The sequence below is a fragment of the Manis pentadactyla genome, chromosome 3, assembly GCF_030020395.1.
Source record: "Manis pentadactyla isolate mManPen7 chromosome 3, mManPen7.hap1, whole genome shotgun sequence".
NCBI classification, from domain to species: Eukaryota; Metazoa; Chordata; class Mammalia; order Pholidota; family Manidae; genus Manis; species Manis pentadactyla.
The window spans coordinates 172,415,062-172,430,854 of NC_080021.1; the positions used below are offsets into that span (position 1 = coordinate 172,415,062).

The 15,793-nt window shown below is 42.3% G+C and overlaps 1 protein-coding gene and 1 long non-coding RNA gene across 9 annotated transcripts in view; both read left to right on the forward strand.

Moving 5' to 3' along the window:
• The window catches only part of LOC118913800 (uncharacterized), a 43,614-nt gene extending 41,975 nt beyond the window's left edge, over positions 1 to 1,639 (forward strand). For 2 of the 5 annotated variants that reach the window (XR_008996526.1, XR_008996529.1), the window contains one exon: positions 200 to 1,639. This is a non-coding gene — a long non-coding RNA (uncharacterized LOC118913800). The remainder of the gene's footprint in view (positions 1 to 199) is intronic. The other 3 variants (XR_008996530.1, XR_008996527.1, XR_005025356.2) reach the window with 3 other exon arrangements.
• Positions 1,640 to 4,397: 2,758 nt separating this feature from the next.
• Positions 4,398 to 15,793, forward strand: part of ACER2 (alkaline ceramidase 2) — a 30,432-nt gene continuing 19,036 nt past the window's right edge. The window contains exons 1-4 of one of the 4 annotated variants that reach the window (XM_036887976.2): positions 4,420 to 4,661; positions 12,221 to 12,411; positions 12,744 to 12,858; positions 13,584 to 13,725. In XM_036887976.2, coding sequence (XP_036743871.1) covers positions 12,397 to 12,411; positions 12,744 to 12,858; positions 13,584 to 13,725 — 272 coding nt within the window. In that variant the 5' untranslated portion in view covers positions 4,420 to 4,661; positions 12,221 to 12,396. Of the gene's footprint in view, positions 4,662 to 12,220; positions 12,412 to 12,743; positions 12,859 to 13,583; positions 13,726 to 15,793 lie in introns of all 4 variants that reach the window. The other 3 variants (XM_057498731.1, XM_036887986.2, XM_036887965.2) reach the window with 3 other exon arrangements.

The following is a 15,793-nucleotide window of genomic DNA, read 5'->3' on the forward strand; positions in this document are numbered from 1 at the left end:
CCTGGCTCACGCCAGCAGGGGACAAGAGACTCCCGGGGTGGTACAATGTCTAGTGGTTTTATAGGCAGTTGAGAGACAAAGGGCTAGGGATGTACACCTGATAAGTGGTCCCAAAATGTTTATCTTTGAAGAGACATTAAGATTCTAATTAGTCTTCCAGGTTGTTTACAAGAAATTTACTGCTCTCATTTCCTCCCAGTATAGCAGCTTCCTGGGCTGGGAACATATCACTCAAGACTGCCTGCTTTGCTCCCAAGGTGGGCTGAGTTATTGTCTGTTTGTTAAAGAGTATGTTAAGAAATTTACTTTTTAACTAATTGGGTTTTAAAATGCAATCTTATTTTCAAGATGGAATCCTTCCTGTTTTTACTACATTGTTTTGGGCTTGCTTGTTAAATTGCCCAAGTTGCAAATCACTTGATTAAAGCTGGAGGAAGAAAAGCAACATGTGGGTAAAGTCAGAAAAATAAACTGGGCCCCCCAGCAGGCCAAAGCAAATGCCACAATGGATTATCTTGCTTCGTTTTTCCCAGAGGCCCTCACCCTACTCTGCCTAAGCCGTGGTCCCTGTCTTATTCCCCCCTCTACAGATGGAGACCCTAGCTGCTGCTAGGGTAAACGGGACAACGACTGCTCTGTGATAGCAGCATTTTGTATTAAATCATTCAAGGTAGTTGCTAAGGCACCATGTTATTAACACAGATCAATTTCAAAATTCTGATACCTACCTAATGGTAGGTCCTAATGTTATATTACTAAAGTTATAGTCATTGAAAAAAATGATAATGTGGGGAGTCTATGAAAACATCAGGAAAACTTTAACAGTCACAAGAAGACTAACAATGGCATCTTTGGAGGAAAGTAACTTGTGTCCTTTATACTGCTTGCTGATGGCCTTGGGGTTAAGCACTGTCTGTGCAGTTGTAATTAGACAGAACCCAAGTGGTCAGCTTTGATTTTGAAACAGAACTGTCATTGACTTATAATAAGAGTTCCTGTGTAGGAGGAAAACTCCCTTAGCAGGACTTGGAGAGAAGGATGAACTATGTCATTAATTCTATATTTCATTGGTGCTAAGTTCACATTGTTTTACACTGTCACATCTCTGAACCCAGATATGTCTTACAATGGATGACATTTTATAATCACAGCCTGCTGGTGGTTGAATATGTTGTCACTGCCTGAGCATGCACAAACTTGGTGCTTATTCCTGGTGGGATGACTTGGCAACTGTTATCTCCATGTTTCTGTCAAAAATTATATAAGGACCATCTGAAAGGGAAACATGCTGCCTGTTGTCAGAAAACCTGTTGACACCTTCAAGTAAGATCAAGAATGTGCCAGCATCAAAATGTGTACACCAGGCTTAGAAGCACTCAGTAGTGGAACAGAAATGCTGTGTCACCAGCACCTGGATGAGAAGAGGACACCAATGACTGAGTTGGAAAATCATTCATAAGAAGAATAGATACTTTGCGTGTACAGAAATTATTGGATTTCCTTAGTAAATTTATTTTGCTTCTATTTGCTTATGTACACAAAAGAGTGATCTATATTACTAACATATGTCTAAATCTAAAAGGTCTCATTCAGTAAATATTTAAAAATTCTAAGTGATAAAAAAAAGCATTACAAATAGCTTAATTGGAAGTATCTTTCTTTTTAACAGCAGCTCTCAACCTTTTTGATTTGAGGACTCCTTTATACTCTTAAAATTGAGGGCCCTACATAGAAGCCACAGGGCATAAATCTGCAAAGAAGTAAAAAGCTAACCTTCTCAAAGAATATTGCTTCTCTCTCACTTACTAACTTTACATTTCCCTGTATGGCCCCGGAAGATGACTGGTTAGCTAGAGACGGGTAAGATTCCTCAAGGGAGGAACAATCTAAGACAGGCACAGTTGCAGGGGGGCCATCAGGTGAGAAACTGGGGATCAACAGAGGTGAAGCTTAGAACCTCACCCCCCCTGTTTTGAGAGAAATCTTCTGCATCCGTGGATGTTTTGTTGCCCTTACCTAGCTTGGATTAATACTTAGTCTATAGGCACAGACCTGATCATCTACATTTGCCCTCTTACAGCACTAAATTACGTTTTCTACCTTTATCTTGCATCTACCTACCACTTCAGCATTTTATTTAAAAATAATAATAATAATAATAAGGGAGAAATGTGGGATTCATATATAAATCAAGTATAAAAATCAAACGAATAATCATATCTGACTTGATTGTTTATAGTTCATGATGCGTGATCAAAACCGAAAGTTTCTGTGATATGACTGCCCTTGCACTGTTCACCATGTAAGAACTTATTCACTATGTAAGAACTTGTTTACCATGTAAGAACTTGTTCGTTATGCTTCAGAAGATTGGAGAATGTTGAGAATTAGGCTTGGGGTTGATTAATGATTGTGCATTGAGTCCCCTATACAGAATTTTATTGTTGTTAACAACCATTTGATCAATAAATATGAGAGATGCCCTCTCAAAAAAAAGAAAATTAAGGGACCTAAAGAACTTTTGTTTATGTGGTAAAATATCGATATTTATCATGTTAGAAATTTAAACAGAGGCTTTTAATACTAAAGAATACACAAGCATGCATTCCATTAGCTGTCAGATAGAGGATGATACCACCTATCACATAGCCTCTGAAAAACACCAATGTACACTGGTGAGATAATGAGAGCAGAAAGGGCAGAGAAGGTCGGTGTTGATAGGAAAAAAGTTTTGACCTTGTGGATCCCCTGCAAGGGGACCACCCTTTGAGAACAACTGGCATATAAAATAATGATATGTTTTACACCACTAGAGTTAATGAATATGGATACATTTCCACCTAAAATATTGGAAGGAGTAAGATCTTGACAACATAGAAACATGTCAGATAGTTGGTATAGTTCTGTGAGACACAGAAATTACCTGATATATTTTTTTGTGTGTGTGTGGCTATGGGAAATATTTTCTCCTTCCTACTTAAGTGGCCAGATCACATTGGGTATCCTGCAGGTCTGGGGAATTCTGACCTCAGGAGAAGGTACCAGTGAACCTAGGTTCCAGGACACAATGGAATGGCTGTCTAGGAAGAGGACAGAAGCTAGGACAAAAATACAAGGAAGAGTATGGTTTGGACCCCAGGGCAGGAAAGCTGAATTTCCTTGAGACTAAGAGAGGGATCAGGGCTTGTAGTTTCTGCCAGTGATGGAGATCTGAAGAGACACACAAATGGCAGTGTGCTTATCTGGGGAAGATGGACACTGAGTGCACAGGACGCTGGAGCAGCAGCCAGGGTCCCACTGGACAGCTTAGAGAGAGGACAGTATCTGGGGAGCTGCTGGACTTCAGGGAACCTTGCAGGTTTGAGTAAGACGATGCTAGTGACAGCCACCACGGATAGCTGACCAGGGGCCTCTCCTGCCAGTGCCACTGCCCTGACCTGAAGTGCTAGAACCACTCAAGGAAAGTGGACCAGAACCACAACCAAAACCAAACCAAACCAAATCAAGGAGTTTGGCTTTCTCCAGGAATCACTGGGACCAGATTGGGTTTGATTTAGAAATTACACAAGAGTTACATCAGCAGAGCAGTTACCAGTGGATCTGAGATCATCGCTTTGAGTTCTAGCTGTGCCTACTAGCTGGAATGGCATTGCTCAATAGAACCCACTTCACAGGATTCCCGCCAGGGGCACTAAATGAGTGATACACGCAAGGTCTTCAAACAGCCCCAGGCACATGGTAAGTGCTATATACCTGTCATTATCTCTTGTACCCTCTGTCATACCTGTCACACTGCATTCTCTGCAGATTGGGATGCCTGAAGTTTGACCCTATGTCTAACTGAAAACTAGATTAATGCCTAACACTGGGGTCTGCAGAACTTGAGGACAGGAACGTATTCAAAATTGCTTAAGTGCTCTACAGAGGAGTGGGCGGTGGACGCGGCAAGGCAGGGTCATGGCGCCGGTCACTCCACCTGGAAGGTCTTCTTGCCCCAGCCCACCGCACTGAGTCTTGCTAAGCAAACCCTTACTGGCTTCAGAGGGTCCTAGGGCTTTTCTAGGGAGTGAATGCAGAATTTCCACTCATGGGGGCCCAAAGAGTAAGGCCCTGGGTCCTCCTGGGTTTCTCCGGCTTTTAAATTTTTGCCGGAGGGACCTCTGGCACTTTTTGCACAGAGGGAAGGGTGGTGGCGCCTGCGAGTCTGAGTGAGATGGGCGCGGGCAGGACACGCAAGGCCTTCGCTACCTGCTGGGAACACGCAAACCTGGAGGTTTCCGGAGCCTAGACCCAGCTTCCTAATGCCCCGCCTCCCACCCGCAACCCGCCCCGAAGTGGGCGTAGCCGGCTGCCCCAGGGGGGCGGAGTCGTAGGGGGAGGAGTTTGCGAGCTGGTCACGCTCCACAGGCGGAGCGGAGCTCTGGGAGGTCTGCTGGGAGGCGCCACATCCGGAGGGTACCTCGTCGTGAATAAAGGCACTGCTATTGGCTTCCAACAGCAGCTCCGGGCTCTATCAGCTGCGGGAGCATCTGCTCCAATGCCCCAGGGCAGCCATGGGTACCCCGTACTGGTGGGACCAACTGCAGGCTGGCAGCTCGGAGGTGGACTGGTGCGAGGACAACTACACCATCGTGCCTGCCATCGCCGAGTTCTACAACACGGTGCGGGGAGCGGGAGTGGGGATGGCAGTGGGGCTGGCGGGAGGGACTGTCCCAAGTGCCGCTGGGCCTGAAATCTAGACCCGGGTCTCCGCGCACATCTGGGGCACGCTCTGTCCAGGGCCAGAGCCGACCCACGCGCCCTCCTCTGCGTGCTCCTTCCAGTTCTCCAGCTGTGGTCCTCTCGTGTCCCTAGCCGCAACGCCTGGGCTCACCCTCCTCTGGTCGTTTCCTTGTGACGGTTCTATTGTCTTGTCTGGTCGCCACCCGCCCTGGAGCCAGTGGTCTGTGTCAGCCCATTTTCCCCGTTTGGATCAGTTGCGGGCGGTGAACCCTCTGGGATCACTCTCCTCCTCCCCTGGGATCTTTGTGGCGCATTGTGCATTTTTGCCTTGAATACCTGCTCTTGGGAGACCGGGGGAAGGGGGATACCCCCCCGCGCAGGCCTCAGCGTCTGGGTCCACTCAAACCACGCTGACTTGCCTTATCCCACAGATACCCCAAAGTCGAGTTACTTTTGGCCAGAACTAAGTTAATTACTACTAGTTTTCATTTTCTGGCCTTTAGTGCCCAAGTGTCACGCCAGCCCCAAAGACAACTCCCCAGGCCTGTGCACTGTGCAGTTATTAAAGCTGGAGAGTGAAAGTGAAATTTGGGAGTGATTGCAGTGCATGTTTTCTGGACTTGCCTAGGTCCCTAGATATGGGCAAGCAGAAACTTCCCCACTGCAGAACCCTGTGCTTTCAGTCTTTGTGGGATGGAAAGCTTGCAGCCAGGAAGGAAATGCCTCTTCTTTTCACTGTGCCCACGGCTCAGAATCCTGGTACCAAATATAAAACTCGATATGGTCCTATAAGTGGCTTATCTTTTTACTGCCCAAACACGGAAAACTAGTTTAAAACTCATTGACATTGTTGTTTAGGATTTTCTTCTTAGATTTGCTGGAGCGAATGTCCTTGGCAAGAATCAGGTGCTTATTGCCTGGAGGGATCTCTGAGGAGCTAGTCCCGGCCTTTTATTCATTGATGTGGAAACTGAGCTCTTGAGAAAGGAGCTGTCAAGCTCATATTTCTGGCATGGCTGGGCTCACAATCCAGAGATCTTAATTCTCCTGAGAGATCCATGGCTGCCCTCCACACAAACCTTTCCACTACTTTTTTATGACCAGGTTAGTTCTCAAGAAAAACCTAGCCCTCTGCTGTCTGTAGATTCTGTGAAAGTTGCAGTTAGTGGAGGTGGCTACACCTCACCAATTGTATGACCTCTTTCAGGGCATACTATCAGGTGTAGACCGGGGCACCTGCGATGCGCTTCGCGCAGGGCTGGGTACTTTCTCTGGTGGTAACTCAGTTGTTCCGTTTGTAAGTAAAGAATACTACGAAGGATTTCACCAGAGCTGCAGAAGAAATGACAGCTTGAGGACAGGTTCTCACATGCCCAGCAAGGTCATTTATCTGTGGAGTCTGAAGCCAGGAGAGTCAGGCCCTGAGCCTGCTTCACAAAGCCCCAGAGTGCTACATGGGGGGAGAGTTTATTTGGTTTTTACTCTTAGTCTTGTCCCATTGGAGAGGTTATGCAGTGTGTTCCAAAGTCGTTTTTAGAACTGAACTGTTGATCTTCAGCCGTAGTATCTGTGGCTGATTAGCCAGATTTGTCCACCTGACAAATCTTACTCTTTGAAATACTTGTAAACCATTACGTTTGTTTCAGCCTAGCAAAGAGATTAAGGTTACAGAAAAGTAGTTGGTTTCCTAACTTTGTTGAGTGCCAATCCAAAGAGTTTAGCAAAAACCATTTCCTCTCCACTGTCCCCACACCCTAGTTATCTTCTGACACTTATCACAACACAAACTCTGCTTATCTTACTCCTGTATTGAGGAAAACAGTGGACTATTACCTGGTCATAAACATTTCATTTAATCCTCATAGTAATGCAGCAGGTCTGATTATCTATTCAGTAGGAAAATAATACTCATTATTAATTTTGAGAAAAAGGTTTAAGGAACTGAAGATGTAAAATCAGGAGACACCTGAGAGAGGGCTCTAGAACCTACTTAATGGGTGTTGGGGGAGCACGTCACTGCTCCAGCTGCACTTAGTACTGGCTACTATGAAGTGTTTGCAACTCTGCTGGACACCTGACAATGGCCCTAAGCAGTGGGTGCTGTTGACGATGTCCATTTGATAAAGGAGGAAACTGGGGTCTAGATAGATTACAAAACCTGCCAAAGTCAAGAAAATCAATGAACTAGAATTACAATTTGGTCTATTTGACTCTTCAAGATACTTCTCTTGAAGAGTTAAGTGCCACTGTAGTTACCTTAGATTTATTTATTTGGCATGCCAAGTAAATACAGGTTATTTATTATTCAGACATTCTTTAATTTAAAACTCCTGCATTGGAACTATTTGATCTATAGGATAAAACTCATGATGTTTGATATAAAAACAAGTTTGTTTAAACTAGCTTTTTGTTGTTGTTATTATAGAAGTAGTAACACCATCATGATAAAATATTTATCAGAGTATGCAAATTATAAAGTAAAAAATACAATTCTGTATCTTTTAAGACATTTCTAGGCACATGTATTAGTGTGAGTGCATGTATAGTATATACACACAGTATCTAAGCTTTTTTTCCAACCTAACAGAGATAATACTACATAAATTCTTCTGCATCTCGGTTTTTCACTAGTATGTCTCGGAGATGGTCTTATATTGGCTCATACAGAGTTATATTCCTCTGTACAACACCTATTCAGCATTCCATTTAATGGATTGATGATAATTTATTTACCCAGTCAGTCCTTTATTGATGGACATTTAGTTAAGGCAGCTTCTGTTTTCATTTTGGTTTTAGAACAGCAATGCAATGAATATCCTATGTATGCATATGGATGTAAGTTCGCAAGTCCTAATCTTAGATAGGGAATTGCTGTGTCAAGGAGAATATTCAGTTTAAAAGGCTGCTAATTATTTCTAAATGACACACCAAAGAGTGTCCTGGTTTATACTCCCACTGACAATGTTTGGGAATACAAAGCATTTTGCTTTTGGCCCCACAAATTTCTGTTGCCTCAAATGTTGTCATCATCCTTTGCTTCAACCAAGCCCAAATATCTCTTCCAAGAACACATCATGTCTGTTCACAGCTGTTTACTTCTGCACATTTTGTTCTTTTTCTTCTACATACAAATTTTGTTGACTTGAGACCCGTTTTTTTTTTTTTTTAAGTTTTCAGGCCCTAGCCACACTGAAGAGAAAGACTCCAGATCACTTTGGAGAAAGTGGGGTCTGCTTTTTAACCATTAGGCTTATCCTTTGGGGACTTTGTTGCTAGGCAGTGCCTTGGGGGTGAAGGAAATCAATTGGTGATGAAGAAAGAGGTCTTGGGGCAAAATATATGCATAAAATCATCCCATTATCTGTTACTTCCCCCAGTTATCTTTGCCACCAATCATCAAGGTAAGGAAAGTAGTTTTCTTTATATGCCAAAGCCCACATGCCACTACTGTAGGGCAAAAATACCTATCAATCCATCTCTCCATTTACTGGGCAACTACTGAGCCTCTCAGAGAGACCAGCCCTGCAAACAGTCATCTGGGGGGCGAGGGCCATAATAGAGGTTTGTGCCCATTGGCAAGCATACTAGCACTCTGCATGGGCTTGGTGTACTGTGGGGGGCAGGGGTGAGGTTTGCAAGAAGGCTTCTAAGTAGGGTGACCAACTTGTTCTGATTTGTCTGGGACTTTGCCAGTTCTAAACTGCAAGTCTCATGCCCTTGAGAACTCTCCTTAATCCCAGGCAAACCCGAACAGCTGATCATCCCTGAGGCAGGAAGGGAGCAATGGGATGGACAGTAGGAATCTGCATATGATTAAGACGCCCAGACACTGTCCTCAGCCAGGGTAATGCTCCTTAGCTGTTTATGAACCTATTGTTCAGACAAATTTACAGCCTGTTGCTCTGTCAGCATTTACCCTCCGCCTGGGAAAGTGCAACATCACATGTGTTAGGATGAGACTGCAGTCTGTTCAGGAGATTATTTTGGTGAACGTGTTACACAGGAATTCATAGAATGAACTTTCTGAGGAAATAATTAATACATTTTAAAATTGTGGTTTTTTTTCAATTAAAAAAATCTGTTCTGTGGGCATTAAACAAATCAATTCTCCAAAGGATGATCCAATGGTAGGCTTTAAAAAACACCCCTTGGTTGAACGATTCTTCAACTTTAGTGACCTGTAACAATTTTTAAGGGAAGTTTCATTTCTCAATAGAGACAGAGCCATTGAATTTCTTTCAGCCATGACTCCTGCTTTTCTGTATTTCTTTAGGAGTTCCTTCCTCTTTTTGTCTTGGGGAGCGTCTCGTTTTAATTTAGTCCTTTCCTTTTTATAAAATGATGCCTTTAAAAGGCATGGTGGAGGCCAGCAGGCATTCGTAGATGGGCTATGCAGAAGCAATCAGGTGATTTCAATGTTATTTGGGAGTGTATGTTAAAATGGTGCTTCTAAATTGATCTCCCTAATATGTGTATTAAAAAACGCTTAAAGTATCATAATTTTACTGCCAGTATAATATAGGACTTTATGCTTTTGTGAACAGTGTATAAATACACTTAAAAGTAATTAATGTGTACATTTAGCAGTAACATAAATTGGTAGAGCCATTTTGGGGGACAGCTTGGCAGACAGCTGGCTGCACTTGGCTGAAGCAAGGGACTTGAGAGGACTTGAGGCAATAAAGATATCCTGGGGAAAAAGCAGAATGTGTTTATTCCCTAGCATTGTAGGTGGGGCTATGAACTGGTTCTCCTTCAACTGGGGAACAGCTAAGTAAACTGCTGCCATCTGCAACACTTACACAGGGGAGGTGAATCTGTATGAACTAAGACAAAAAAGGTTTGCAAGGCATATTGTTGAATGAGAAAAGGAAGTTACAGAATGATAATGTCATAACGTGATATGTATGTATTCAAATAAATGTAAAGGAAAATACTTGTAGACTGTGAATCTGGGAACAATAGTTACTTCTAGAGCGTAGGACAGGAAGGAGACATTAGCTTTGTAATCTTTTTTTTTCCTTTTTCTTTCTTTTTTTTTTTATAAGGAGCATACATTCATGTATATGAAAAAAAGTCAGGTTTTAAGTTACTTATGGTATAACAATTCCATTTTTCTCCTCCTCCCCCTTTACCTCCTTCTGTGTTTACCTTTACTTCCTTCTGTGTTTAATGAAAGGAGAGCCACATTTAAATTGTGTAATGGGTCGTATGTACACGGTGTGTGATGCAATTCGGAATTTTTAAGATACCAGTTGAGTTAAGCCAAGGAAGTCAGAATGTGATTGGGTGGATTGGAGGTGAAAGTTAGTGTGGGGCATTAGGCAACAGCTGGATGCTGGCTTTAGCTCCTTGACTGATTGTTTCTCTGGTCTTTGCTTTCCTAGGAACCTTTCTGGGACTTCAATTATACCCCTTATAAAACAGGGGATGCCCTTTAAGATCTCTCACTTTATCTCTTAAAGCTCTCTCATTCTTTCAATGATTCCATGGAAAGAAGCTGAAGGCTACATGAACAATCTGTGGCTACAATGAGCAATGAGCAATGGTCTACTGTTTATATAGTACTAGACCCCTGGCCTAATTCCTCCTTGCCTGCCTCTCAGTTAGTGAGAGTTGGCCATACCGCTAAGACGGGAGACTGCAGACCGCGTGGGGTATCTAAGGCAGTTTATCTATACTCTCACCAAGGCTCACCAGGAGCTTGCAGGGCTCATAGGGGAAAGAGAAAAAGATCTCCATCAGTGGACCAAATAGAACAGGGTTTCCTTTTCTCCAGCCATGCAGCCTCACTAAGGGTTTCAGTCTTGGGGTTTAACCAAAGGCAGCAGTCCTGCTGCCATCCCACCTCTGACTAAGGGCCCTGCCCACCTCTTTTCACTTGTTTTATTTCTCTCACCCTATCTCTTTCCCACCTCTAAAAAATGGTGTCATTCATAACCTCTCCTGTTCCCAGATGGAGATGGAGGCATCTGTGGGCCACTGGTGCTGCCAGTGTGCACCTGTACCACAAAATGCTCCAGGCCCTGGGGTTTGCAGATGCATTTTATTTAGCTGGGCAGCAGTGTGATTTCCTAGGTCTGGCAGAGCCCTTCTACCCTGGCTCCTTCAGGCAGTTCAGTTCGGACACCCACTCTCATGCTTCCTTTGGGGCCTCCTCTGTATTGTCCAACACAGGTGACCAGTCTTTTATTTTGAAAGCCCCCATGTCTGTGGCTTTCCAGACTTCATCTGCCCCATTCTTTTATCTCCAAAAGTTTTTAAATCCTTTTTAGTGAACTTCTCCCACCCCATCCTCATTGGTGCTGCTCATTTAGACGTAGCTGTTGTCTTCCCTCTCGGCACACTTCCTCTGCACGCATGGTCCTTTATGAGAGGCCCCCTCATTCCACACACTTAAAAAGCTAAATGTCCCTACCACTTTATAACTTCTAGGATAGCCTTAATTAAAAACAAAAACAACCAGAAAATAATAAGTGTTGACAAGGATGTAGAGAATAGAGCCCCTGGACATTGCTGGTGGGAAAATAAGATGCTGTAGCTGCTATGGAAAACAGTTTGGTGATTCCTCAGTAAGTAAAGACAGAATTGCCATGTGACCCAGCATGCCAACCTGGGGATATACCCAGGAGAAAACAAGCACTGAAAAACTTGTACATGAATGTTCATAGCAGTGCTATTCACAACAGTCTGTTAATGGATGAATGAATAAACAACAGGCAGTAGCCATACACTGGAATATTATTCAGCCACAAAAAGGAAGAAATTATTGATTCATGCCACAATGTGTATGAACCTCAAAAGCATTATGCCAAGTGAAAGAAGTCAGACATAAAAGGTCATATGTTGTGTGGTTCCACTTTTATGAAATATCTAAATAGGTAAATTCACAGAGACAGAAAGCAGATTAGTGGTTACCAGGGCCTGGGAAGTGGAAGAAGTGGAAAGTGCCTGCTTACTGGGTATAGGATTTCTTCTTGGGGTGATGAAAACATTTTAGAACTAGACAGAGGTGATTGAATTGTACATTTTTAAATGATTAATTTTATGTTATATGGATTTTACCTCAATTTAAAAAATTTAGGGGAAAAAAGAGCTATGACCCCATTAAAAAAAAAAAAGACAAATTTAAAAAATTGAAAGTGAGTTTCTAGAGTTACACTGTCCAGTGTGGTTGTTCTTAGTTACATGTGGCTATTGGCCCATGAAACATGACTGGTCCAAGTCGACTTTGCAGTGTGAAATTCACACTATACTTCAAATCCTTATATGACCAAAAAAATGTAAAATATCTAATTAATCATATTGAAATAGTGTTTACATGTTGAAATGACAATATTTTGAATATTGGATAAGATATATTATTTAAAAAACAAAACCAAATGCCCCATGGAAAGATGATTGAGTGGCTTAAATCTGCCCAAAAGTCTGAAAGATAAAATTACATCATTTTAAAGCTGTCAGGGAACTTACAAATTTGATCTTTATCTAAAAGTAGGTTTTGATTAAGGTGAGAAAGCTGAACAAGGGCAATGCAGAGGAACTAGGAAGCCTCCTACCTTCTTGTGGGCCCAGGAGAAAAGGCTGGCCTTCCTGGCAGAAAACAATTGGGGGATGGAACATGTCTAGTCCTTATCTCCTTCAACTTTATTTTTACCATTATTTAGTGCAGGCATGATTTTTAAAAAGGTATGTGAAAGTAAATAAGAATGATTTCTAGTTAATATGTGCAGAAAAAGAGTAGGAGTTCTTGATTCTTCAAATCAAGAGAGGAACCTGGGCAACTTTCTGAGATTACAGTTGTTTTTCAAGTTGCTCCTATGATCAGAGGTGGAAAGGAGCCCCCTAAATAGTTATTAAAGTTTAAATTTTTCCTGGTTGTGTATCTGCACTTAAAGTGTAACAATTTAAACAAGATGTGTATTCACCCCAGTTTGCAAAGGGCATATTCAGAACAAGTTACTTTATTTTTTGCTCTTTTACTTAATATTCATCTTTTCATTTTATGTTTTTCTCCCCAGATAAGCAACATCTTGTTTTTCGTTTTACCTCCTATCTGCATGTGCTTGTTCCGTCAGTATGCATCGTGCTTCAACAGTGGCATTTACTTAATATGGACTCTCTTAGTTGTTGTAGGTAAGTGGACTCATTTTCGAGCATGCACTGGAAGGGGGGAAATGGAATCCGGCACACTTCCTGTCCTATTTGAACATTATGTTTTGTAAACCAAAGTCACTCTGACGTCTTAGCAAGCTTTTATTTTGCTCGCTTGATGCCAAAGGTAGGGCTCTTGAATACAGGCTTGATTACCAGGTTGGCTGTAGTTTCACTGAATTGCATTTGGGAATTCATGTGTATAACAGCTTCTGGTGTTGAGCCAGTGCAGTTTTCTGAGAGTTTCTGAACAAAGTTACGTGAAACAATTGAACTTTGATGAGACTTTAGTTTACTAAAGTAAAAAAAAAAAAATTCTAGATGTTTGCTTTGTCATTGTTCTGGGAAATACTTGTAGAATTTCTATTTCCTTCCACAGGCAGATTGGGAATTCTTAACAGTGAGAGAATGTTGACTTTTATATACTGCCTGTTCCCAGAAAGCCTCAGTGGATGAAAACCAACTGTGTATAACTAGAATTATTAAAGTTCTGATGTGCTGGTATTTGGACTCCACTTGAAATCATTTCTAGGCTTGAAGTCTGCATGCCTGGGTGGTGTAACTTTCTTCCATAAGTTTCTTTTTCAGAGTGAAAGCATGATCTGTGATTGTAATAGTGGTTGGGGAAGGGTGACCTTTTGACAGTGCATTGAATTTGTGAGTGTTCTTCTGTGGGGATCTTTTTTATTGGTTGTATTTGATTCTAGGAATTGGATCTGTCTACTTCCATGCAACCCTCAGTTTCCTGGGACAGATGCTTGACGAACTTGCCATCCTTTGGGTTCTGATGTGCGCTCTGGCCATGTGGTTCCCCAGAAGATATTTACCAAAGATCTTTCGTAATGACAGGTAAGCTTGTGCTAAACATTTTGCACTTACTCCTAGGTGCAGTACCTAATACAGCAATGTATTTATCAAGAAAAATAACACACAGTGGAGCATAGCCTCGTGATGAGCTTATCATATACGTGTTTAATACCCACTGATTGTTGATGGTCTGACAGTTAAACTGACAGATAAAAGAGGGCATTTTTAATATGCTTGGAGAAGAAGTTATATGGCATAAGGGACAGAAAATCAAATGTCTTTCTTACATGATATGAGCAAAAGTGGAAAGATTTTCAGTGGGGGAGAAACTACTGAATGGTAGTTCAAAGCCCTTTGATTTCCTGCTAGAACATTTCCTTGAGTCCTATCCAACTCCACCATGTTAAGAGTTTATAGTAGAATTCCACTGAGGAATTGATTCTTGGAGCAGTAGATTCTGTGGTTGTCAAGTTGCATTACTTTTGCTCCTGATGAGACAGATAGACACACACACACACACACATGTACACACACACATTATCTTCAAACTGGAAACCCAGAATTTCAGGAAGGGATGAATTTTAATATCTATTGTGTCATGCTTACACAGTCATCTGATAAGTATTTTTTTGAACACTTACTGTGCATTTTTCTAGGCATTTGGGATATAGCAGTAAACAGTGGAGTCTCTGCCTTCAGTGAGCTTACACTGAAATTGGGGAGATTACAAACTGATAAACAAACAACAATATAATGATAGGATGTGATAAGGGGGATAGTGGTGACCTGGGTGCTGATTTAGGGTTTGGTCAGGGAAAGCCTGTCTGAAGAACTGTATGAAGTTTGTTAATATCTGAAGGAACAGAAGAGAGTCAGCCTCAAAGATGAAAAATGTTCCCAGAACATATTACACACATATTTCTCTGTAGGTCACTGTATTTTGTTAAGATACACACACACACACACACACACACACACACACACACACACACACACACACATACGAATAGCCTAGAAATATGGATTCAATTAAGCAACCCGGGAAGAACAATACCAGGAAAATGAAAGAATGCATTAGTTTTCCTGGTACTCTGAATAGAGTAGGAGGTATGCAGCTCTTAAAGATGAAGGCTGTTCTCTGGACTGAGGTGGAGGAAACATGCCAGCTATAAAAAGCACATCATAGGACTGTGTGTAATTTCCTTATATTAGAATGAATGAACTAACTTCTTTTTGAGTATATGTCTATGTATGTGCACAGAAATGCTTGGAGGTAGGGGGACAGCTGTGACGGCCATTGACTATTCCTTGGGATTGGGATGGAGAGAGAACTTTCACCTTTACTTGTGATGTGTACTGTTTCACAAGTTGTTTTTTTTTTTCTCAAAGCGCACATGTTAATTTTTAATACAAAAATCATTTTTAAATGAGGTAGGGGGAAAGCATTTTAAATGGATTAGCTGTACAAACTTCATCCTGGGCAGCAGGATTTGAACCAAGCTGTACTTTCTCTGAGTATCACATCAGGCAGACAGAAGTATCCTTAAGAGGATTTCTTATAAAAGAATGAGAGAGCCAGCTGTTTGCAGGTGACAGGAGTGCGGTCCTGCTCTTCGAAGAAACACAGCCTCCACCTTGCTGAGGGCCTCTCCACAGTGGAGGAAGTATGCTGTAAAACACAGAGGGTTGGTTTGGGCAGTCTCCCGCTCCTCGCCCTGTGTTTCCTTGCTTAGCTTCAGGAGAGTGAGGGGGGGTGGTTAGAAAGCCTCCTAACGTGGGGAGGAGCTGAAGGTAGAGGTGGAGGTGGGTGATGGGGTCATGAGATGGCTTTGAGGATAGGGGCTTTTTGACTCTGCCTGAGAAACACACCATTTACCTTTTGGTTTTCCTGTCGTCTCAGACGGAAGGTGCCCACCTGTCATCTCCATCCTTTCCCTGAACCTGAGTGTGTGTTGGGTTTTGAGCCGAGAAATCACTTTGCTGTTAGATCTTATCTTTCATGTCCTGGGATCTGAGTGAGAAGTTGAAGGTATGGGAATAAAGGGCCTGCTTGTTTGTGGCACTCTGGAGGCCTGGAGGGTTGAAATTTCAAGTGACAATATTCATAATA